Here is a 25,808-nt window from a genome sequence, read left to right as displayed (position 1 = left end):
TTTCTGTGTAATCGTCAAGGAGGCTCTGAATCAACCTGATGCAAATCTGAATCAGAATGAATTGAATACTTAGTGGAATCACACCCTGCCTGAATAAAAATGTCTTTGCCTGCCCAAAGAATAGGTGAAGGTATTTCCTGTTCACTTATCACAATAGTATATCTGTATGTGTGCAGAAATATAAGTGCTGTATTCAGTATGTAAAAGAGTAGTATTAAAAGGGCATTTCTGTTGTGTTTAATATGCTGGCTAGATAGCTCAGTGGTTTAGGTATCTGGTTGCTGAGCCAGGAACTGGGAGTTCAAGCCCCCACTGTGCCTCCTGGGAGTAGAGCCAGCCTGTGTAGCCTTGGGCAAGCTGCACAGTCCTAGGATGCCACCAGAAGAAGGGAATGGTAAACCACACCTCAGTACTCACTGCCTAGAAGTCTCTGAAAAGGGTCACCCTAGGTCAGAATAGACTTTATGCCACATGATTCTTGTTAATATGTCGCAATGAAAGCCATAGTTTGCTGTTATGAGTGGGGAAATAGAAATAATTCACAAACTAAAATCTGTGTTTTCAACCTATGTAGGGATACCTACATTTCCATATGGGATTTTCTCATCTCTTTAGACTGCCGGTGGACTGAAGGGCATTTTCCTTTGGAAAACATTACATTCCTGATGCTTGTGATATGTTTCGGAGGGCAAAATGCAGACAAAACCATACATGCGTTAAAAATACATATAACCAAAATTAGTACTCTGTGGGGGGAATGCACTTAGATAATTTTTTAAAATGGATAAATATCCAGGAATGTGCGCACTGGAAAAATATAAAGAAATGCATACACTTCCAAAAGTGTGTGCAGCAATATGCATGTATTTATATTCTGGAATCAAAGCAGGTTTTCTCATCCAATAAGAAACTTGGACTAGAATTTTTTTGGGGGGAAAGTATTTTTAGGTCTACAATGCCCCAAATTATATCTTCGGGTTCATGGTTTTAAAAAAGTAATCTTTTCTTGAGCTCTGATTAGAACAGAGGAGTGTTGAGGACTTTTTGGAAAGCAGAATGAGACAGACAAACGTTAACATCCCTATATATGAATGATATTCATTGCAGAAAAATGCACTGGTTCTTCTGTTAACATTTCTGATACTAAGCATCAAGTAAGGGAAAAGTCTCTATTGTAGCTAAAACATGTCACCCAAATCCAATTTTTTAGCTCCTTTAGGACAATACCATTGGCTGAAATCCTGTGGCGTAAGTTATACCACATAAGTCAGATGCAGTAATTTTTCAGAAATAAAACATCTCTGATTTGTCCCCCGGGGCTCCTGTGGATTCTCTTTCATTGTCAGGAAGCTGTTGTGGGCCATAGGACTGGGGAAAGTCTCTAATTACTGGATATCACCACTGTCACTAAACTCACCCTGGTAGCAACTTCCCCATTCTGACCTGCAGCCCTCAATGACATCCTGACAATGAAAGGGATTCCATAGGAGTGCTGGAACCTCTGAGGAAGGGCTAATGATATAATCAGCCTTACCCAGTGTTAAGTTATGGCAACAGGATTTCAGCCAATGAATCAATGAAAGTGTTGAGTTACCAAGTTGCCATTGATTGAATGTGTCTGTTTGAGCTGGAATTTGCAAAATAGTAAATGAACATATTTTCAGTTTTCCAGTTAACCTTCATCGCTGGTTGAACTCAGCTTAAGTAAAAATATAGCATATTTACTCTGTGACCTTGTGTCAGATCAAGGAACAATCTGATTTGTTGTCTTTCACTGAAACCAAGCTGGCTGGAGACAGGTAGGCAAGTTCTAGTCTGGTACGTTTAGATTGGATGACTTGTCTAACCCCAGTTTTCAGGTAGGAATTAGCCATTATTATTTGCAGTGAGTTTTCTATACGTACAACAATCTAGTGTAACCAGACTGCTATCCTTGATGGACTGAATCTTGCGGACTTTTATCCATGGACAGTTCCACATGTTCCTGTCTATACCAGTGACACTGAGTTGGCAAAAGTGATCTGATATGATGAAGTTTTTCCAAAGAATTTCAGCACCCCTGCATAAGCTACCTTTTTTGGATACGGCCCGTGACTTCCTAAAATTTTGGACAATTGTGGGCCAGTCTAAAGTTACAATGGACTATTTCTTGGCCTGAAACACATCCTGTCTAAGGTATTGTCTCAACACTAACTGCAGAGCATGAGGCAAGAACATGATGTCACTCTGGAAACACTTAATATTACTCTTCTGCCATTTTAGTCTGGCCACACTGCAGTACTGGAGGTAACAAACAGTTACAATCCATGCCACAGAAGGAGTGAAGCTACTCCACATTAAAATGCAATTCCAATATAACTTAGTTATTGCAAAAGAGAATTCCCTGGAAATAATTAGCTATTTGCAGCTAGTTACTTCCAGGTTCTGGTTTTACAGTCTGAAAGCCATTCGGGTTTCATACTTGAAATTATCCTTGGCTGCACTTGCATTTGTTCTGCCATTTGTTTCATATTATCTTTGGCAAGATATTAGCTAATGATTGCTTTCTTTTCCTCTTTTTCTTCCCTCTCCAGGCTTACCCTTGCACCAACGACAAGGAATGTGAAGTTGGGAAATACTGCCATAGTCCCCATCAAGCGACATCGGCCTGCATGATTTGTAGGAGGAAAAAGAGACGTTGCCACAGAGATGGGATGTGCTGCCCTGGAAACCGTTGCAACAATGGTACTTGCAGTGCTTTCATGCTTTCTTACGTATGCATTATGTCAGACCTGGGCAAATTGCGGCCCACAGGCCACATCCGGCCTGAGAGCCACTCCTGTCTGCGGAGCCTGCGGCTCAAGAGGCCGGAAGCGATCCTTGCGCAGGCAACATGATGACGCATCAAGTTGCCTGCACAGGATTGAAGACAGTCGGAGAGGAAGGCTGGGAGGGAACGGAGGACAGGTGAGTTAGGGTTTTTTTCTCTCTCCCCCCCCTGCGGTGAATGAATTACAACGTTCACATAAAAAACGTTCACATAAAAGTTTAGGGAGTTAAGTATGTCAGCCTTGTAGTGTGTTCACCGCAGGGCCTCACCCAATGGGGGCCTATCAGCCACAAATTGGGGACCTATTAATACCCACCCCCAAACACAGTTCAGATTTTTCATGTGGCCCCCTATAGAAATTAATTGCGCACCCCTGCATTATGTGATGCAGAGTTTTGAATTACAGTCAACCCTCGAGTTACAAACTGCCCTACTTGAGAACAATTCAACTTATGAACCGCTTGCCATGCCAAGTGCCATAGTATTTCAGCTGTTTGTTTTCTTTCGTGGCTTGGGTCCAGGAGACATAGTCATTCACCACAGGGTTTCCTAAAAGATAGGTGGACAAAGTGTGGCCCTTCACAACATGTCCATCAACAGTTTCTTTATTTTTCCAGCTTTCCTCACCATTGTCTCTGCTGGGAATGGCAGCCCCTCAACCTCTGGAGGGCCTCATAGGTAGCCTTTTGCCCTGTTTCTCCATTCTGACTCCCTGTGTATTCATTGACGTAGGTATCTGTATACCAGTGACTGAGAGTATTCTCACACCTCACATCCCGGCCTTGGAAGTGCCTCGGAATAAGAAAAATAATCACTATCCCACCAAAGACTTGGGCTGGCAGAATCTAGGGAAAGGGCAGACCAAGCCGACACACATGAAAGGTAGGATTGTATTCTTTGTGAATTGTCTTGTGAGACTCTGTTGAAAAACGGACATCTTTTGCTCTAAAATGAGAGTGTTTCATGGATGACACATCACGAGTGTGACAGTGCTGATGTCCATTTTCCAGAGGAAGAAGTACCAGATGGCATTAGACAGCCTTCTTGCCTCTTACTATTTCCTGTTTTGCTTTATCTTGGTAGGACAGACCTCTGTTCTACACAGCTATCTTCTGTTTGAAGGCATGCAGTATGAGGAAGGTTGTCCAGTGAAATCAAATCCAATCTGAAAAGGCAGGGTCACTGAAGGGGGTCCATTAACTGTTTTTTTCTCAGTATCCCTCTGGCATTTATATCCTGTCCTGTATCCCAGGTTCTGAGCCATTCTCAATGGAAATTCACTGACTAATGCGTATATGTACACATTTTTTTCAAACTGTGCACAGTTGTCCAAAGTATACATAGTTCTATGTGCCTTTTTTCCTTTGTAAGAATGCATCACAAGATACTGAAATATATGGTTATATGGGCAAGGTGAGACAAACTTCCTCTTGAGATGTGTGAAATAAGTTCTTTTAAGCAAAATACAGAACCAGTACATTACTCTCTCATAGTTATTAATATAATGCACTGTTTTCTTATTTGCATGCTATTCCTATAGACAATAGGGACGTGGTGGCGCTGCGGGCTAAACCGCAGAAGCCTGTGCTGCAGGGTTAGAAGACCAGCAGTCATAAGATTGAATCCACGCGACGGAGTGAGCTCCCGTTGCTTGTCCCAGCTCCTGCCAACCTAGCGGCTCGAAAGCATGCAAATGCAAGTAGATCAATAGGGACCACCTCGGTGGGAAGGTAACAGCATTCTGTGTCTAAGTCACACTGGCCATGTGACCACGGAAAATTGTCTTCGGACAAAACGCTGGCTCTACGGCTTGGAAACGGGGATGAGCACTGCCCCCTAGAGTTGAACATGACTGGACAAAAATTGTCAAGGGGAACCTTTACCTTTACCTATAGACAAAATGTGCATTCTTTCCCAGGAGAAGCTGAGAATCCTCCACTCCCTGCTGTTCTTCCACCTGCAACTAGAGACCTTCATTTATTTGAGCAGACCTTCAGCATGGAACAGCATTATTAGTATTTTAGTTAATAGGTTTTGAAGTGTTCTAATTTTCACTGCATTTTAATACTACAAAGGGTTTAATTCAGTTTTAATACTTGTAACTAGAGATGGGCATGGATCACTGTCTTGGTTTATTGGCCAACCAGGTGTTTGGTGCTTTCTAGCCCTGCTGCCCCTGGTGGGTGCCCATTCAGAGGCAGTGCTTGGAGGAGGCAGGGCAGAAAAGCTGGGCCATTGGCCCTGAGTGGCCACCCATCAGGGGACGGGCCTAGGAATCACTGAACACCCTTTCTGCTGATAAATGAATCAACGCGAAGCACCAAACGAAAAGTTCATGCCCAGCTCTACTTGTGATTTATTGCATTATAATGTTACTGTCGGTTTATATATTGTTACTTTAATGTTTATTGTTTTGTATTGTTTTATAAGCAATCTTGGGATCTAGTTTGGTAGAAAGGCAGTATATAAAATATAGATAGATAGATGAGATGAGTGATTTTACCAGTTCGAACACAAGACCACCACAGTGAGTTTCCATGGCTTAGTGAGGGATTAAAAACCAGGTCTTCTGAGTTCCAGTTCATCACTCTATCCACTGCACCACACTGGATGGATAGACAGATCTATAAACAATCTAACATACACAGTTAGGAACATCTTAAAAGTGATTGAGATTATTGGTCCATCTAGCCCAGTTCTGTCAACTCTAGCTGGCAGCAACTTTCTAGAGTTTCATATAGGTAGCTATATTGATCAGACCAACAAATCACATCTACCAGTATTCACCTCCAGTGACAGCAAGTGGTTTTTTTAGAACTATTGGACTTTAATAGCCCATTGAAGGCCAAGCCATGCCAAAATATGTTGCATTACAATACATAGTTGCTGTGAAAATTCATTCCCCTTCTAATGTGATGATCACAACTGAGATGTTTGACCACGGGTGATGCCACCGTTTCTGCTAATCACGAAGTGCTGGTATTCTGTCCCCGTGAGCCCTGGTTCCACTACATCACCCACTGTTGGATGGTGGGTTCATTTTAGAGGCCCTCCCTAGTTAGCAATGGAGATTTATACCATTTGGCTGCTTAACCAGTGATATTAGGAGGATGCATTATATTGATGTGAGCCTTCCAATTCTTTAAATTGCTGTGATGTAAACCTTAATTGTTTAAAACTGAAGATTTTTAAAATGTAATAAGAGTTCATTGATTATTGCTCATGCAAAAAGTAGCAATTTTTGCCATATTACAGTGTTGATTAATACACATACAAAAATAGATGTTAGTCTGTATGGGGAGTTGGGAAGTATCTTTTGTATAGAATTCACATAATAGTGAAATTGACCATAACTTCACTAGGACCTAATGTTCTATGTAACTACCATGCTTCTTTGTATAGATTTTTCCCCATTTATTCTTTTCTCAGTTTCTTTGTGCTCTTTGAGAATTAAAACAGCATGTTCCCACTTCTGCTTTCCAGAAAACGTATTTACAGTACAGTACAAAAATCATCCTGCACACTGCCTGAAAGAATCCAGGGACATGTTGTTATGTGTCTCTTAACTGTGTAAAAAAGAAACCCACAGCAAGGAAGATAAAGATGACTTGGAGCAGTGCAAAAGAAGGGGAAACATGAACAAAGGGACGTTCATGAAGATGTATATCTTAACCGTGGGTGGCCAACAGAATTAAAAGAAGCATTCCCTCACCATTTAGAGATATTTGTGTCCAGGAAATGAGTATTGCATCATTTTGCAGAAGGCTGGAAAGTCTGTTTCTAACCTAGGGGTTCCTATTAGGCCTGTACACTGGATTTACCAAAGCTGGAATTACTAAGCAAATTGACTGATTTGGGTGAGGTCTGGATCTAAGCAGAGTGGCCAGATTTGGGTCTGGGGGCAAAGCAAAGTGAATTTACAAATAGATTAATATTCAGAGCACAAATCAAATCAGATTGGTCACTTCGGGCTTGGGTTTTGTGTGTGTGTGTGTGTGTGTGTGTGTGTGTGTGTGTGTGTGTGTGTGTGTGTGTGTGTGTGTGTGTGTGTGTGTGTGTGTGTGTGTGTGTGTGTGTGTGTGTGTGTGTTTACAACTTCATAGGTATGCAAACACCTGAAACTAAGCTGTCTGAAAATTGGAAGGATTTTTCTCCTTAGAGTTTATTGTGTCTCAATAATTCATGTGCACCAGTAGAAAAACATAAATATCTTCACCATTTTGGTTCTCTAGTGTTTGGCTTTGGAAATCAGGTCATATTGGAGCAGGAATTAAATCAATCACCAATTAGTCCAGACTGAACTAGGATCTATTCCAAGCCCTGAACTGGCCTGTGAACCAAACTATTTGGCCCATGAGCAGCCCTAGTTCCTATGTCATTCTGTGAGATGCAACCTGTTTAAATTGTTGAAGGCTGTATTCTTATGCATATGTAAAGAGGTCTTTCCACCTGAGATCAACCCAAAATTTGCTGAGGGGTGCGCAGGCAAAGGGCCTACCCCTTTTCCCTTGTTTTAATCTGTTTGCATGCATCAACTGTATGCGCCTTCCATTTGAATTGTGTTATTATTAGCTATCTAAAATGCCTTGTGTGAGAAAGGTGGGGTAAAAATGAAACCAATGACTGATAACTATTGTGGTTGCTTTCCATAGGTCACGAAGGAGATCCCTGCTTAAGATCTTCTGACTGCAGTGAGGGCTTTTGCTGTGCTCGCCACTTCTGGACAAAAATTTGTAAACCTGTGTTGCATCAAGGAGAGGTGTGCACCAAACAGCGCAAGAAAGGGTCCCATGGTTTGGAGATTTTCCAGCGTTGTGACTGTGCCAAAGGGCTATCCTGCAAAATCTGGAAGGATGCCACCTATTCCTCAAAAGCAAGACTTCATGTGTGCCAGAAAATCTGATGGTGATTCTGGAGACTCTTGTTATCAGACCATGAAGAATCTGTTTGCTGTAGATACTACAGCATGGTGGAACTCAAGGACTGTAAATAAGGACTAAAAGGCTCAAGTAGCCATAGTGACAGGATGATGTACCATCATCCCAAAGTGAATTATATTTCTGCCCTGGAAATGAAGACAATGACAGCTGAGCTTTCTCCATGATGTGATGCTGTTCTGTCAGTGGTGCCAAATGTTTGCAGAAAGACCATGATTGACCAATGGCCTTGTGACTTCTTCACATCAGTTGTGGTTACATTCCCCTATGGTGATTGTGAAGTAATGATACAGACCATATTTGCAACACGAAGCAGAGTTTTGCTGAAGGATAGTTCTAGCTACACATTCTTGGATGCAGAATGAAAAACATCCCAGGCAAAGCTCTTTGAAGTAAAGTGGAAAGTATTACTGAACACCTCGTTACTGGTTAACTCTAACCTTTAGTGATACAAGGCTGACACTTCAATGAGAAATGTTCTTCTGCTGAGCAAGTGTGCCACATCTTTCAGGCTGCAGTGCAGAGGGAAGCTCTCCAGGGCAAAGTGATTTCCCTCCACCAAGATGGCTTTTACCTGGAATGGAAGCACTTAAGCAGGAATTGTGATCTAATTGAATCTTCAGCCACCATTTCCAATATCTTCTTTTGGTTACCATTTACTACTAGCATTTGTGGGGGCTAAGAGCTAAAGCAAACTGTCAATGGATACATCGTAAGGAACGGTCTGCTTCACTGATGGCTGTAAATATCTGGGGTAATGAGGGTTGTACTGTGAAGGCTTTTTCAGATTTACATCTAGAGGAGCATCCCAATTCCATTGACTCTATACATCTTGGTTGCAGATATTAGTACAGATTTACTATCATTTGGAGGGAGATACTGAAATAGAGGCACTGTAAGATGGCAGTGGGGGGAAAAAAGGAAGCACCGAAAGGAACTTAGAGATGTCCTAGTAAATGACACCACAATATGAAATAACGCCACTCAGACTACACATCCTTGTCACATATACATTTTAGGAATATGGATAACTCACCTGCTCCTGATTCCCATAAATTGTCATAGATAACAATGCTCACTTTCATCACAACCATATTAATGGAGGGACAAAAATAAATGACGATTTCTCTTATCTTTTCCCCCCTCTTCGCAGCATGCCTGCATTTTCTCTTTCTATACTTGCTTGCTCATTTTCCAAATGTGTTATTTGTGTTATACGGAAGGATAGAATGAGTGGCTGATGGACAGAATGGTGATTTTGTTTGTTTTATTTTTATGCCTCTCTCTGGGACTGTGAGTTTTACCTGCCACAATGTGCCATATGCAATCACAGAGCCCACAAGAAAATCAAAACTTTGATAGCAATGTAAAAAAAAATGTGTGTGATAGCTAGCAAGCTTGTCACAATCCATATTTTCTTGGCCTTCTGAAGACATGAGAGTGTGTCCTGAAAAAACTATGACCTATTTGCGATTCATATCTATAAATCAAAACCACCCAGTCAATATGGGTCTTGTCCATCACTTCTCTATTTCTTCTTGTTCAGAAACAAGCTCAGCAGTGTTGATATTAGGGGGATTAAGGAGAATGTTCATTCAATTACTAAACAAGAAGGTAAGACAATGCTAAAGATTATTTAGAGGCACATGCATGCACTACAGGTAGAAACTGGTTTTGCACTTCTTCCAAAGAAGATGGGGCACAGCAGTTTACCAAGAGAGCAGAGAATTCTCTTAAGTCTGCATTTTAGTCTTTGATGTAATGGAAATGGAATGGTTTTAGAGTTTAATGACTACACATCCACCCCTTTGATCTCAGCTGAGATTCTGTATGTGCTATAAATTTGGGGGAGTATCACATGAATATTTGTGCTATAAAGCTTGGGTGGATTTTTTTTTCAAGTGAAAAGCTGCCATGGTAGGTAGCATAGTACCACTGAGATAAGGGTGGCTATATATTTTCTTGTTAGTCATTTTTCAGTTCAAAATAGTCTCAGTCTGATGTTTCTTCCTGACAGGGTTCCAGAAGTATGTTTACCTTATAAACATGTAGGTGGAGTCAAACAAGATGATATGTTTATCACATTTTTAGAAGAGCTGCTCTTTCAAGTGGTGAAATACATCTGCTTGTCATAATATGTGGATTCAGCAAGTTGTTTTGTTTTCTTATTGGTTACAGGAAGGATAACAAGGGCTTCATTTGCCAGTTTGCTATGTATATGTTAGGGGATCTTGTTGTGGGAATGCAAATAGGATAATTACAGGTAACGTGCATTTCCCTTAATTTCTTCTTTGTCTCTGGAATTCCATGGCAGACATTAAAATGGTTTCAATTTTGAATGAAATAATTTTGAATGGGTAAACAATGCTGAGGTGAGAATTAACTGCTCTCTGAACAAACACATGCCCCAATATTCACATCCCTCTACTTTACATTTCAGCTTCCTAGTGCTACTTTACAGTTAAAACAAAATGAAACAAACCTTCAGTTCTTGGGTCTTAATCCATTGTGTGCAGTGTTCCCCCCTCCCCCAGAACAATCACATGAGGGCAGGAGCAAACCAGGAACTTTAATTTTTTTTAAGGTCCGAAGCATCTGGTCTGAGTTCTCATTTTTCTAAATAATAATAAGACTACATAGAGAATCAATGTAAATTTCAAGAAACAAGGCTTTAATTCTGACTCTCATTGGGACTTTTTTCAAAGAGTGACCCAGAGAGATGTACTGAGTGCGCTTTAGCAGAATGATAACAGAACTAATGCTAAAAATTTACATCATTTTCAATGATGAATGTCTGCATTTAAAACCACTCTCTCTTTAAACAGATACATGCACATATCTAAAATCCTTTTGCCTCTGTGAGACAGAAGGAATCTATATCCCCTTTAGCACAGCTGGTGGTTACAGTGTAAAGTTCCCTTTCGTTTAAATGTTATCAGATGGCTTCTGCATGTCCTTCCCTTTTTTCATGCCAGATCTAGTATTTGAAATAATTTATTTACAGGAAGTGTTTAATAAGATGTATTTTCTTATAGAAGATATTTCATACAGAAAGCTTTGTAGCAAACTATACTTGCCAACATGTTGACATTGTAATTTAGAAAGAAATGTATAATAAGATGAAATATATTAAAATGCCCATTTCCCCATAGTTGTCTGTGTTCTTTACCCGTTTTCTTACAGGTAAATTGTGGTGCAAAACAGAAAGCTAGAAGAGCTGTTGATGACCAAGAGTTGTTCTGCAGATATCTTGCGTCCACTGGAATGGTCAATTTTTCTTCTATAGACATCCTACATCCATTGGTCTATTACAGGGATGGACAATTTTTGTAGGACATTGGTTCAATCCCTCAGTTTCCTCAGGACCCACTTTAGGCTCTGCACTCCACTAGCACTGAGCATCAACAACATTCAGCAGTAGAAGTAACCAGAAACTCATCTCTTGTTTAAAAACAACAGGTGCATTTTTGCTTCTGGCAAGTCATGTGGAGATTGTCCATTTTCTTGTTAGAGGAGAAATGTAGTTTTGGGGGAAGTCTCTTGGGTATGTGATTTCTCTTTAAAGCAAGCTGTATGCCCCTCATGAAGCTTGTTTGAAGGAAAAATGTGCTTATATGATAAAATTCAGCAGTAATGGTGGTTGTGGGATTTTGGGGACAAATGAACTGGGTGAGGAGAACATTTTACCCACAGAACACATGTGGTCCATCAGGCATAGAATTTTCTTTCTGTGTGTTTGTGTGTTCCAGTAGGATATTACCACAGTTCACCAGGAATTCCCCACTCAGAATTCTACACTTGTAGCCAAAAAAAACTGAGTCCTCAGAAGAGTCTCATCACATAGATCTGAGTCACTGCAAAGAAAGAGTGAGTGGAAGTATTTAAGGGTTGCGGGACTTGTAGTCTATCTGCTCATTACATATTGGTTCTCAAAAAACTACCAGTAGATTCAGCAATGTAACATGTTATGGCTGTGGTTTACTTAAGAAATTATACAAGAGCCTCCTCCAGCACCACAATTCAAAAGCAGCAATTCTTCGGCGGTCAGCTTTCTTTATGATCCAGCTCTCACTTCCATACATCATTACAGGGAAAGCCATAGCTTTGACTATTCGGACTTTTGTTGGCAAGGTGATGTCTCTGCTTTTTAAGATGCTGTCAAGGTTTGTCATCACTTTCCTCCCAAGAAGCAGGCATCTTTCATGGCTGCTGCCACCATCTGCAGTGATCATGGAGCCCAAGAAAGTAAAATCTGTCACAAAATCTCTGTGCCAGGCAGAGCAAATTTTGAACAACAATCTCATGAGAATATTTCAATTTACACAGAACCTAACAGACTCCATTTTTGTATGACTACAAGTCCAATTTTCCTTCTGTTCCCTCATAGTGGAGATTTCTGGATATCATTAACTTGGGAGATATGTGTACTTGGTGCTTGTCCATGTTACACTCTGAGAACAGCATTGATTGAATGGGATTATTTAGAGTTACATTTCCTGTTTAGAGTTATGTTTAAACTCATTTCTTCATATCATGGAGGTTTGTTTAGTACAGTGGCAAGGCCTTATCTTCCAGTTACTGGTTACCTGTGCATGTGTGTATATGCAGAGAGGAAGGCTTTGAACAAACCCGGATGCCTTTGTAATAAGCCATAGGTGTAACCTATAGAGGAGAGAACAAGAGCCTTCAGTCCCCATGTCTCATCCAGCAAACGGAGCTTCTAGATCTGATTTACAGTGAATTTGGGTTAATTCCAATCAGGCAGGTTGGCTCTTCCTAGGGGAAGAGGGAGATGAAATCAAGTATAGTTGAAAAAAATGCTGGTCAGAGATAAAGCCAGGACTGGATTTCCACAGCCGGTGACGTCATGCTGTATGGCGATGTCCTTAACAGTAAGGGCATCATGACACCTGCCACTGGTAAGTGATCTACAATGAACTGTGGATGAGAATATAGTTCCACCTTAAGATGGTTCCCTATTTGTGTTGTAAAATCTTGTAAAACTCATCCTGTTTCTGTGCTGCCTGCTCCACAACTTCTTAAGCCACTGATGCCTTAAATGTTATAGCTTTATATGTTAAACTTTACAATCAAGTCAGCTTCCCTCTCTTTCCTCTCACCCTCTCATGCAATATCTTGCCTTAATGAAATGCTCTGGGGCTTTCTGAACCTTGCCCAGAATTTTCGACATATTTCTCTGGGCCTCATAAACTTACTGTCCAAGCGTGGATTTTGGAATTTTGTAATGGGCCAACATAGTTTGCTCGGTTCATCTTTAAAATGAATCTATTTTCACTAAAGCACTTGAACTTATAACCTTACTATAGAGAAAACAGAGACCTTGGGTTCCTTCAATCATTGCAACAGACTTTTAACCCTCTTGTGGTTAATATATTTTCTATCCAAACACAAAAGTGCTTTGTGAATAATGACCACCCAACACAAAACAAAAATCCTACATGAAAAGTCATTTCCATGTAGGAAATTGCATAAATCCCATATGTAGATCACCACATGTGACAGGCATATACACACATGTATTTTGCAGCGTGTGCACACAGTGATTTACAAATATGTAAAACATGTTGATATATATGTGGGAATTCATACAACTTCTTAGGTGATTTTTGTAATGTGTGAACTGGCTCAAAGCCACTATGAGAAAAGTATTCTTGCTCTAATCACTTGGCATAAACTCTCTCCCTCCCTCCATCTAAGATCTACAGCCAATCATATGCAGATTTACTCTGGATTCCTGCTGTGATCAGTAAGATGGCTATATAGGTGCACTTAGCTTTAGGCATCAGTTCTACTAAAATTCATTAGCCAAAACTGAGCTGTTAATTCCAGTTGGAATAGAACTAAACCACAGATTCAGTGAGTTTAGTCAACTATAATCATATGCTGTCAAGTAAATTCTGACTCATGGTGACCCATTTCTGGGTTTTTTTGTTGTTTAGTCGTTCAGTCATGTCCGACTCTTTGTGACCCCATGGACCAGAGCATGCCAGGCCCTCCTGTCTTCCAATGCCTCCTGAAGTTGGGTCAAATTCATGTTGGTATCCATGATACCAACATGGTAACAAATCCATGTTCTGGGTTTTAGGGACTAACAATTGCTTTTAAGATACATATTTAAGCCATACATGTTTAAGACTGCAATTCTTACATGGGGGTGTGTTCCAGTGAAGTGACAAGTTTTATTCCATGTAAACTTCTGAATAGGATTTGGCTGTTCACATTACCGGCACCTTTGAATGCTGTATGTTGATTTCATATGATGTGATCTCTGAAGAAAAATAAGAATGAAACTGATCATCATCGGTGAGGGTGACTTAACAAAGCAGAAATTGATTTTAAAAGCAAACAGGATTCCCAAAACAGGATTTAAAATTCCACTCATGGTCAGAATGGAATAGCCAATATTTTATTTCTAAAAACTACTTATCAGCATTTATTGTGACAAACAATCTGTAAGAATCAGGACTAGGAAACAGAATATATTAAGCAGAAAAGAAGATGAAAAAGCTGGGGTAGCCAAACCAGAGAAGTAAATCTAGCAGCTAATGGTAAATGCGAGTAGATAAATAGGTACCCCCACGGTGGGAAGGTAACGGCATTCCGTGTCTGGTCGCGGTAGCCACGTGACCACAGAAACTGTCTGCAGACAAACACTGGCTCTACAGCTTGGAGACGGGGATGAGCATGGCCCCCTAGAGTCGGACAAGACTGGACTAAATGTCAAGGGGAACTTTTACCTAATGGTTTTACAGCTTTCAAAAAAACTCAGCAACCTGTCTTTAAACAGATTTCCCTCTTTTCCCTGTGTATAGACATAAAAGCCTTCTGCTAATGGAAGGGTACTTGTATATAGCCATTATGAATCTCTTGCTTTAATAAAGCAGGGGAATAAATCAGTCATTTTAAATGTCCTTATTGCACCACCTGTGTTACAGGTGGTGGCTAGGCCTCACACAATGAAGGACAGAGTTGTGATACCTTTAATAGTGATCTTTGTTTCTCTGTTCATATCAGCACTGCACAATTTAAAATAATGGATGTCTATCAAATATAGGTAAAATAAAAACAAATTAAAATGTTAAGATAATAAGATTATTTTTGAACAGGAGCAGGCTACTTCAATAGCATTATATCATCTATGTACTAGGTCTTCTTTCATACACATGGTGGGTCATAAATTGCATGCATGTAAGTGCTGCATTGATTGAATTCTCCACAATCACAGAAAATGTGCTCTCCAGGCAGGTAGCCCCATTTTACTGGATTATTGTTTGATCTTCCTACTTCACTTCAAAGTCTGTGAAGTGACTTCCAGATTGCCCAGTGGGAAACACTTTTTAGCACTCAGCCATTTGGCAAGGTGATGAGAGAACAAAAATGTCAGCAGGTGCAGCATAGATGACTTGCTGAAGTGGCTCCTTTCACACCAGTGGTTCCCAACCTTGGTTAACCCAGGTGTTCTTGGACTGCAATTCCCAGAAGCCTTCACCACCAGCTGTGCTGACTGAGGTAACTGGGAGTTGCAGTTCAAGAAAATCTGGGTTATCCAAGGTTGGGACCTACTGTTTTACACAACTATTGAAGATACAATTGTCTCCTCCATTGCTTGTAGCCACTCAAGGTGGGCAATACGTGCACTTGGACATTAGACTGCAACTCCAATGATCTCTCACAATTGACTAGCAGGGATTTTTAACCTTTTATCTTCCAACTGTTTTGGATTTCAGCTCCCAGAAGGACTGTTTTGGACTTCAATTTCCATTCTAGATGCTCAACGGTAAGGGATTCTGAGAGCTGAAGTCCAAAACAGCTGGAGGACCAAAGTCTGAAAAACCACTGGACTATGGTGACCAGGGTTAACAGAACTGCAGTACAAAAAACACGCAGAGGGCCAAATATGCCCCACTCCTGATATATGCAATGTGGTCATATGCATAGAAGATGGACAGAAACACACATATGGAAAAATCAAAGATAGTTTGCAAACATACACAGGCATACCATCTTCCCTTTGCAGTTTATAATTATTTCTTCTTCTCATTTTTGGAAGGAATGAAAGCTGGCTGATCAAAGTGTTGTGTTGCTGAAGCTGAACTATAAAGAGGTTTGTTTCCTTGGGGAGCCTTCTGAGCCCTGTTAATTTGTGCTTTTGTGTTCTTTGCCTCTCGGCCATTCCTTTCATCACAAGAATTTAGTTCTTACATAATTGTGGCAGTGCTTCTTTACTCGTTGAATAGGTCTCCTTTTCCATCTCCCTCTGTCCAGAGAACACAAGTTTAATGAACAGACAAGTTTTACGGAAGATATTAACTCCCTTGTCAGAAAACACAATACTCTCTAGTGCTGCCTGTGAACAATGGGCATTGTAGTCCAACAAAACTGGAAGACTCAACTAGTATAAATAAGATTAAACCAGACCTGTGGGCCTCTGCATTTGAACTGAGCAGAAAAGATAGATATTGTGCCAGCTCTGATTCTCCAGGAGCATTTGGTCGTCAGGAACAGATGAAACAGACCTTCCAACACACCTCTTGCCCTCCACCATTTTATCACACACTCTCCTCACTATTTTTAAGTTTGAAAAAGGACAGCCAAAGAATCTTGCCTGTTACATGTCCTGCGGCCTTTCTTCCAAAGGAAAGTCCAGTTCTGTGCTCATGTTCTTAAAACCACAAACCAAGGGACTCATATGTACACAGAAAATCTACTCTATAGAGAAAGCAGCAAGGAAAGGGGGGGAGGGAAGGAGAGACAGAGAGAGAAGAGAGGAAACTCACATCACAGAATAAATGATGCCTTTTCTGTGACTTCATTTGCCACTGTGGTGAAACACTGCAATTTTTCTTCTTCAGTAGCAGGATCGAATCTTAAAGTCTGTGAAGGACAAAACATCTCTGAGCATGCAACAAGGGCACAAGTATTAAGTTTGAGGCATCTGCTACCACTACATAAGGGTCATTTACTACAGCCTAATAAGAATGATTATTTCTGTAATTAATTACTGACCCACAATTTGTCAGTTTTGTCAGCATCAAACTCAGTGTTTTTCCTCAAAGAATGGGAATGCTGGATTTTGGAGTTATTCCCATCATCGTCTAGGAGTACATACACCTCATATACCTCCTCACTATAGAAGATCCATGACCTTTTTAGTTCCCACTGCTATTTGGCATCCAGCCTCTAGTTTCTGAGATGTTCTTTCTTGCTTCTCAGTGTGATTGAGCAGATGTGCCCTCCCATCAAGTATCATGTGTTCATTGTAACATTCAGAAGACAACTTAAAATAAGGGAGGCTTTCGACACCAACCCTATTTGGTTTCAATATTTCACTCCCCATTCTGCCATCATTGAGATAATTGTTCTAGGTGCCATTTTAATTTTATTAATGTCTTAATTTTTGTTAAATTATTATTGAGTACTGTATGTTTTAATGACTGTTGTAAACTGCACAGAGTAGTGCTTCGCACTAATGGGGCAGTATATAAATTGAATCAAATCAGATCAATCAATCAATCAATCAAATCTAATCAGATCAATTAATCAATCAAGCTTATCAGATCAGGAAAGTTATCTTGGAAAAGGTTACAAACATCAGCCCATCGGATCCAACACTTTTTCAGGAACCAAAATGCTATTTTTCAAGGACTTTACTATTATTGAATGCAAATTCTGAAACTGAAGCTTGTAATGGTATTATTTAAGAAATAGTGATGGGTAGGTGTGCAACCATCCTTGGCTGTATAAAAAGTAGGAACAATCCCCAGCTCTTTCTTTCTATTTGTGCTTTTTTCCCCCCTATAAGCTTTCTGCACTGTTTCTTGGGTAGCTCTGCTATGCACATTTACCATTAAAACCACTTTAAACGTGTTGTGAGACAAATACAGATGCTGCCAAATTAAAGCAGGTAGTTTCTGGAGCAGCTAGAAATCACCACAACTTTATTGCAAGGTTTTTGCAACACTGTGACACCAAAACACACATTCAGACAATCTAGCATGAGTAGTGAACTTTGAAGTCTATACTATCATGTAGTGACAGGGAGAGCATAGCCAGCTGGGGATCATTATCTATCTATCTATCTATCTATCTATCTATCTATCTATCTATCTATCTATCTATCTATCTATCTATCTATCTATCTATCTATCTATCTATCTATCTATCTATCTATCTATCTATCTATCTATCTATCTATCTATCTGTCTGTCTGTCTGTCTGTCTGTCTGTCTGTCTATTTATTTATTTATAATCTATCTTTCTCCTTAAAAGGATCCAATATTGGACCTGTGGATACAGGACCCCTATATCTGTTGTAAATCAGTTCCAAGGCTCCCCTACAGATGCTGAAAAATACAGATTTCAGCAAATGCTATTTTAATAGTGAATGCTATACATAGAATTGTGACGGCAAGAGGAGAAGGGGACAACAGAGGATGAGATGTCTGGACAGTGTCTGCGAAGCAACCAACATGAATTTGACACAACTACGGGAGGCAGTGGAAGACAGAAGGGCCTGGCGTGCTCTGGTCCATGGGGTCACGAAGAGTCGGACACGACTAAATGACTAAACGACGATGATGATACATAGAATTGTCTCTGGTTCTCTCTAGTGGCCAGGTCTGGTAATAATATCATGTAAATAATATTTCCTTAGCAAATGTTATACATAACATGGTCTCTGGCTCCCTCTAGCAGTCAATTCCAGTAACTTCACCTTTAGAAATATATTTCTAGGAATTTTTAATAAAATATTTTAAATATTTTCAGACAATGAATAAATGAATCAGCAGTTACTGATCCCGTGAATAAGGGGGTCTTACTGTATATGCAATGGATCTTAGTAAAGAAAGGTGTCAGCAAGCTATTTTAGTTAGTTAAAGTGCTGTACTGCAGCCAAAACTGTGCTCATGACCTGTGGTTCAATCCCAGGTAGCTGGTTCAAGGTTGACTCAGCCTTCTATCCTTCCAAGGTCAGTAAAATGAGTACCCAACTCGCAGGGGGGGGGCAATGTGTAGCCTGCATAATTGACTTGTAAACCACCCAGAGAGTGCTTGAACCACTATGGGGCGGTATATAAGCAGCACGCTTTGCTTTGCTTTAATTCCCTCCTTCCCCTGGTGTCATCTTCCATACTATGAAATAGCACATCACCATTTTGGGGGGAGGGAGCACATAGGGTTGCAAAGGCAAGGACAATTATGTGAAAAATCATCTCCTTTTCTTCTTCCTCCTTTAGAATCATCCCATGAATTGCTGAGTCCAACCCAATGACTTCAACTTAGTTTTCTCATCTTAAAATTGCTCAAATATATGCACTTTTCATAGGGGTAGGAGATAATTTTGTATCAATTTATATTATTTTTTTTTTCCAAAATGTGAAGATTCTTTTTAGTTCAAATGGAAATAACTTGAAAATCGGGGAGAGGGACATAATGTTGGAGGAAGTCAAAATTAATTTATCCATCCAGATCCAGTGTTTTAAGTCCTTGGCTCTTAAAATTCTGGATTTGAGTCCCAGTGTATTCGAGTATCATGGTAACATCCTACTTTCTATTTCCCCTCATAGCTCCTTACCTCATATCATAGGCAAATGCAACATGGTTCTCTCCTTGTCCGGAATATATGCACACTTGAATTTTTAAAGTGCGGGGGGGGGGGGAATTTCACTTTGTTTTTGAAGAATTTATTAAAATTATCAAATCATATATTCAAGACAGAAAGAATTTGAAAAACACAAATGTAAGAGAAAGGCAAGAAGTACACATTTCAGATAACTCACAGTAAGTTATCTGAAAACAGGTGTGATACAGCCTCTTTCACATCAAATGTGAGGAATTATATTCAAGTAGGACATGGAACAGTTCCTAGTAGAGATGGGCACAAACCTCGGTTCAGAGGTTCATGCTGGTTTGTACAAGTGCCACACATTCCCTTCCCCCACCTCCCTGGCTGCATCCCTCACTCGCTGGCCAGTGTGTGCTCCTCTTCACTTCCTCCTTGGCTGTTTGACCGGTCTCTGACAGGAGCACAGGCTTGCCCACCCTGCCTCCTTATCTGAGTGGGCAATCAGCCACAGGTGCCACATGTAGGAATTGGTATGAACCTCGGGTCATGCCCATCTCTGGCTGGGGAAGGAGCTCCTAGAGCTGCTCCTACCCCCTTCAAAAACAAGTTTGCCAGCCAATCAGTGTCGAGGTAGTCAGGAAACGTGGCACTGTTCTTGCCTGAGGGGTAGCTCCAATGGCTCAATTTTTGCAGCATCCCAAGATCTGACCTGTCAGCCTTTCAGTACCAGCTGACTTGGATGGAAGCCTTGGTGCTGTTTAAAAATGATGTCTATGAACACTTTTTACAACTGCACCAGGGCTAGAGATGGGCACGAATCAAAAAATTGTGATCCACTTTGATATCTGATTCATCAAGGTCAACAAATCATGAATTAAACATTTACAATTTTTTTTCCTGTGATGAATTGACAAATAAAATTGTCAGTTCGTTTTTACTTTAAAATTCTATAAAATGCCCCCCGATCCATAGATACCAAATTCACAGAAAATCTTCTCCTGATCCTCCCCTACAAGCCCTGCAAGTTTGATGAACTTTGACTTTTGGATGTCTCAGTTATACACCCACAAGGAGAGCCCCCTAGGAAAGTTTCCTTCAGGCATCTAGAGACACCAAAATGGCAGAGAAGCTTCTCATGGCATTCCCCTACAATCTCTGTAGGCTTGGTTAACACTGAGTTTCAGACATCCAAGTTATACACCCACAGAGTAGGTTCCCCCCCCCCCCATGAAAGTGCCCTTTAGCAGCTGGCTTGGGGAAATCCAGTCTTCACCAAACTTGGAGGGATTGTAAAGAAGAGTCGATAGAGGCTTCTCTGATTTTGGTGTCTCTTGGTGCCTGGGGAGATCTTACCTGGGGAACCCTCTTTGTGGGTTTATAACTTGGACTTCTGAGACCTAATCTTCACCAAACATGGCAGGATTGTAGAGGAGAGTCAGAGGACACTTTCCTGCAATTTTGGTGTCTCTAGGTGGCCCGTTTTACAGCCAAACAAATCAACGAATCAAAAATCACTAAAAATTCACTGATTCGTATTTGTTGGGAGCATTAATTCATACGAATACTAATCAACAAATTAGTGATTTTTTCCATGAATTTGGTGATTCATTTTTTAATTTCATGTCCATCTCTACTTGCAGCATGTGAAATTACCTTAAAATGGAGTTGCAGCCAAAGTGGGAAACTAACTCATTCCTGTGCCAGTTTTCCATGTTTAAAGTTTTACATGCATGTTCTAGTAACAACCAGCATTTACATGCATGTTCTAGTAACAACCAGTCTTGTCTCTATGGTCTTCTTTTTTGAAATCTTCATTCTTGCTACTGCCATGAAGTACGCTGCCATTGTGTGCTTAAGACTGACAGTTGTGATATATCCTTTACCCCTGTTGTTTTCCTTTCACTACACCTTTGGACTTTCCAGTGGAAGCCAAAGTTACAGGAGTGCCAGAACAGCTGAGGGAATGCTGTCTCTTTATTACATTTCCAGTTGGATAGAAAGTGAATTTCCAGTCTTTCCAAAGATGAATCTTTGGAATCGCAAGAGATGGCTTAGAGCTAGAAATGGATAGATCAGTCTGGTGCTGGTAAATGTCAATTTCACAAGTGTTCATTCACCAGCTCCTGCTGCCTTGTTCTTGCAATAATTCACAATTTCTAAAAAACAAACCCCAACAACCCCCAACAGCCCAAAAAACCATGTGAGCAGAAAACTAGGTTTATAAAATCTGAAAACGTGTGGTATCTGAAGGATTACTGTATACTGATATATGTGTTGGTCCAAAAAGTGCAAATTCAAAACAGATGAACAGATTCATCTATTTTAATATGAACTGATTCACTCGATTCACATTAAAATTTACAAAGAATAAATTCATCAAACACCCGTACATGGATGTCCTTTCTACTTTACCAGCTCAGATATACTAAGAAAGGTGTTAGGTGGCATTTGAGAGAGTAAACAAAGTATGAAGCAGGATGTGTTTCTCTCTTTTGCCTTTGCTTGGATGTACACGTGAACGTATGTTTCAACTTTTGATAATGATTTTTTATTGTCTTTTAATCCTATATGCTGTGTTCAACAACATTCAGGGATCTAAGGGGGTAGCTTCCTGCCCTAGAGGACGTGGAAAAAAGGGGGGGAAGGAGGATAAACAGATGCTAACAGATGTCCATTTAGGTAAAAAAATATATATTTTTATATGGTGAAAAAAGTGGGATGAAAAGAGCTACCATTTGTTTAAAAGGCAAGTCATGGCCGGTAGAGATTGTTTAAATACATTGCAGCCCTGCCCTGCATTTTTGAAACATATTTGATAGAGGCAGGATTATTTTAGGGTAGAGATGGGCAGGAACCAAACTACAAACGGAAAAAAATAGCAAACCAATCTGTCTTGTAGTTCGGTTTGTGATTCAGTTTGCGCAACCCATTTTGCAGAAACAAAATGAAACACCAAATGTTTTTCTCCAGTGGTGGTGGTTGTTGGGCAGCAGCAGTGGGATGGAAGCATGGGCAGGACAGGAGCAGGTCACACACACACACACACATCCCACTGGGCACAAAAACTCAAACTCAAACTGTGAACTAGCTAACTATGAACCATGATGAACCATATTTTTTTTTAATATTCAAGCCTACTGCTATTCCATGAATGGCAGTTTGCCTTTTCTTTCCTCACACATCCATTCTTGGCAGTGGTGGGATCCAGGAAGGCTACAAGAATCGAGAAAATCAAATTGTGGACCACATACACAATTCTCACCCCTTGCTTTATGTGTTTTCCTGGGCAAATTCTCATTTTGCTTATGTTGTTGTTTAGTTGTTGTGTCTGACTCTCCATGACCCCATAGACCAGAGCACGCCAGGCCCTCCTGTCTTCCCCTGCCTCCCAGAGTTGGGTCAAATTCATGTTGATAGCCTTGATGACACTGTCCAACCATCTCGTCCTTCTCCTCTTGCCCTCAAACTTTCCCAACATCAGGGTCTTTTCCAGGGAGACTTCTGTTCTCATGAGATGGCCAAACCAGTGTCAAATAGAGGGGAACTTCTATGTCTTCTCTCTGAAAACTGTAAGCAGCCTTAGAGTCTTTGTCTCTCCACCAGATACATACAGTATAATCTTGCATTCAGTACAAGTTCTACTCTTGCTTCAATCTTTTTCTGTTTTTAATTCCCATTTATTTTTCCTTGCAACGTCCTAGGCTCTTGATTCACATAGATCTAATCTTGTCTTTCTTGAAATCCTGGACTGGACAATTCAAACATCATCATCCAAAGCAACCAAGAACCTTTTTATCAATGCTTCACATTTAATCCATGCTTCTTAGCTCCAATTCAGGATTGCTTTTGGTTTCTTGTTTCATGAAGTAGCTCCAGGCAACAGCAGGACTGTAGCAAAACTTTGACTAATAATAATAATAGTAATAATAGTAATAATAGTAATAATAGTAATAATAGTAACAACAACAACAACAACAACAACAACAACAACAACAACAACAACAACAACAACAACAACAATAATAATAATAATAATAATAATAATAATAATAATAATAATAATAATAATAATAATAATAAAGTAAAAGAAAAGTCCTGTCAAAGTCAGGGTTACAAAATGAGCCCATTGGGAAGAGTTCACTGGATCCTGCCCTCATTACTGAACACAGACCACTTGCCTGAACATCTAATTCCCATGCCTAAACACATTGGATCTAGTTCAGAATGGAAAGATCCATGCCTAGAAATAGGCTTCTGTGGGCAGTGGAGTCTCCTAGAGCAGTGGTCCCCAACCTTGGGCCTCCAGATGTTCTTGGACCATAACTCCCAGAAGCCTTCTCCACCACCTCTGCTGGCCAGGATCTCTGGGAGTTGAAGTCCAAGAACATCTGGAGGCCCAAGGTGGAGGACCACTGTCCTAGAGCACATACAAGAGGCTACAGCAGAAAAAGAAAGAAACAGATCCACAATCATATTGATTCTTTTCAGTAATGCAGTGCTAGTCTGCGGCTAAACACCTATTTCTACCTAGAGAGACGGAGACAAAAACAGAAACAGGGACAGTGATGAGAGAGAGAGGGAGGGAGGGAGAGAGAGAGAGAGAGCAATTGGATGGAGCCATGCCAGTAACAGTAGTATCTAACAGTAGTGTCCTACTTTGGGCATGTTTTCAGAAGACAGGATTCTCTGGGAATGGTGAAGAGTAGCAGGAAAAGAAGACCAAATACAAGATGGATTGATTCCCTAAAGAAAGCCACAGGGTTGAGTTTGCAAGAGCTGAGCAGGGCTTTGGGGGTGGTGGCATTTTGGAGAGAATTCACTCATGGGGTCACCCTAAATTGAAGGCGAATTTATAGCAAACAAAGCACCAACAAATACACTCTGGGTTATTCATTGTGCATTCCAATGCTCTCCAAGTTTTAGTCAATCTACTGAGCTTTGAGCAAAAATCACAAGTTGTGGCTGGTCACAGTTGCAGTTTGCACTGCCCCAAAGATGTCATTTTGTGGTTGTTTTCCATATAGTGACTCCACTTAGTTTAAAAGGCCTGGCACCAGTAGAGAACTTTGAGGATCAAACCGGTGTCGAATGCTTAACAGCCTTCATTCCCACCACACGACACCAGATGCATTTAATATAGCTGGGATTCTAAAATGCTTCTAAAGTGCTGCTGTAATTTAAATTACATTTGCTGGACCAGGCATGCTGTAGATGGGACTTCCAGTCCACATATTTTAAAAGAAATGATGCATGACAGCCATAGGCTAAAGACAGTTTGGAATATCACCCTTAGAGCTATTGTCTGGAAAATGTAAGAAATCCACTGCGAACTCCATTGACGGACGACCAAGAGGTTGTGAATTAAATGACTGTCAGTTGTGAAAGGGTGAAGACAGGTGCAATCTTGACCTGCCAGCTGCATACAGTGGAAGCGGTGGACTTGCAAAGAAGAAGCCCGGAGCATATTATGATCCATTAAGAAATGGAAAAATAATGGGGTGGTTTATAAAAAGGATGGGTGGCTTTTCACTCAAGTCATTCTGGTCTGAAGCCAACTTCATTCAAAAGGACTAGAAGATGTTTCTGATGATGTCGGGGTAAAATATTCTGTACACTCTATTCTCTGTGATGTAGGCTCAGTTCTAGAAAAATACAATAAAATTCTCAGAAAAAGTCAGCTTTGGTCTAGATCACTTTTTTCTTTTTAAATTGGGGGGTAAGAAATAGCACCAGAATAACTTTACACTGCAATAGACTTGATCCTAGATGATGTCATCTTTCCCATTATGAACCCTATTTTCTGAGAAATGGAATATAGTTGCCTTAATTTTTTTCATGCTTTAAAGTCTCATTGAAATTAATTAGCCATAAATTAGTTGTAACAAACTTGCTCTATTGAGATTGGTGGCAGTAAACATGATCAGTGGTTCTCTCTAGATTTAAGGCAATTCATATTGCCTTACAGAATGTAAGAAACAGAAAGAGAGGAGAGAGGGAGGGAGGGAGAGAGACTAACCAAGATGATGGGATGGAACCCATGGAAAATTGAAAGCGCTGACATGGGAACGCTGGTAATCAACTGACATGAACCAGTGAAGCATTATTTGCAGGTTGACCAGCAAAACTGAGAGGATAAGGCTCCTAGTCTCCCAAGGTTATCAAAGCTGAAAAAACAGGTTCTCACAAACAGAGCATTCATCAGCCTATGGAATAGATTGATTTCACTTATGGCCACTACAGCATAGTCCACAAGGAAACGTGATGAATATGCTGAGACATTGTGTTTTACAGACTTGTTGACTTCTCTTGTAGGGAATGTTGGACCCAATGAACTGCTTATTTAGAAACTGCACATCTGCATGTTCTTATACAGGCAAGATTTTCTGCAGCTTCAACTTAATATCTTATCTTTGATCATACCATTACCAGCAACTGTATGCCTTTACTTTTTTTTACCCATCTTTAACCGTATACG

General features: G+C 40.4%; 1 protein-coding gene across 1 annotated transcript in view; it reads left to right on the top strand.

The window, feature by feature from the left end:
- DKK2 (dickkopf Wnt signaling pathway inhibitor 2) overlaps nucleotides 1-10,897 on the top strand; it is a 78,415-nt gene extending 67,518 nt beyond the window's left edge. Inside the window, exons 2-4 of the mRNA XM_020796413.3 lie at nucleotides 2,574-2,724; nucleotides 3,542-3,691; nucleotides 7,462-10,897. Coding sequence (XP_020652072.1) covers nucleotides 2,574-2,724; nucleotides 3,542-3,691; nucleotides 7,462-7,712 — 552 coding nt within the window. The 3' untranslated portion in view covers nucleotides 7,713-10,897. The remainder of the gene's footprint in view (nucleotides 1-2,573; nucleotides 2,725-3,541; nucleotides 3,692-7,461) is intronic.
- Nucleotides 10,898-25,808: the final 14,911 nt, after the last annotated feature.

The sequence above is a fragment of the Pogona vitticeps genome, chromosome 5 (assembly GCF_051106095.1).
Source record: "Pogona vitticeps strain Pit_001003342236 chromosome 5, PviZW2.1, whole genome shotgun sequence".
In the NCBI taxonomy this organism is placed as follows: Eukaryota; Metazoa; Chordata; class Lepidosauria; order Squamata; family Agamidae; genus Pogona; species Pogona vitticeps.
The sequence above is the reverse complement of the archived record's forward strand: the minus strand, read 5'-3'. Positions and strand labels throughout refer to the sequence as shown.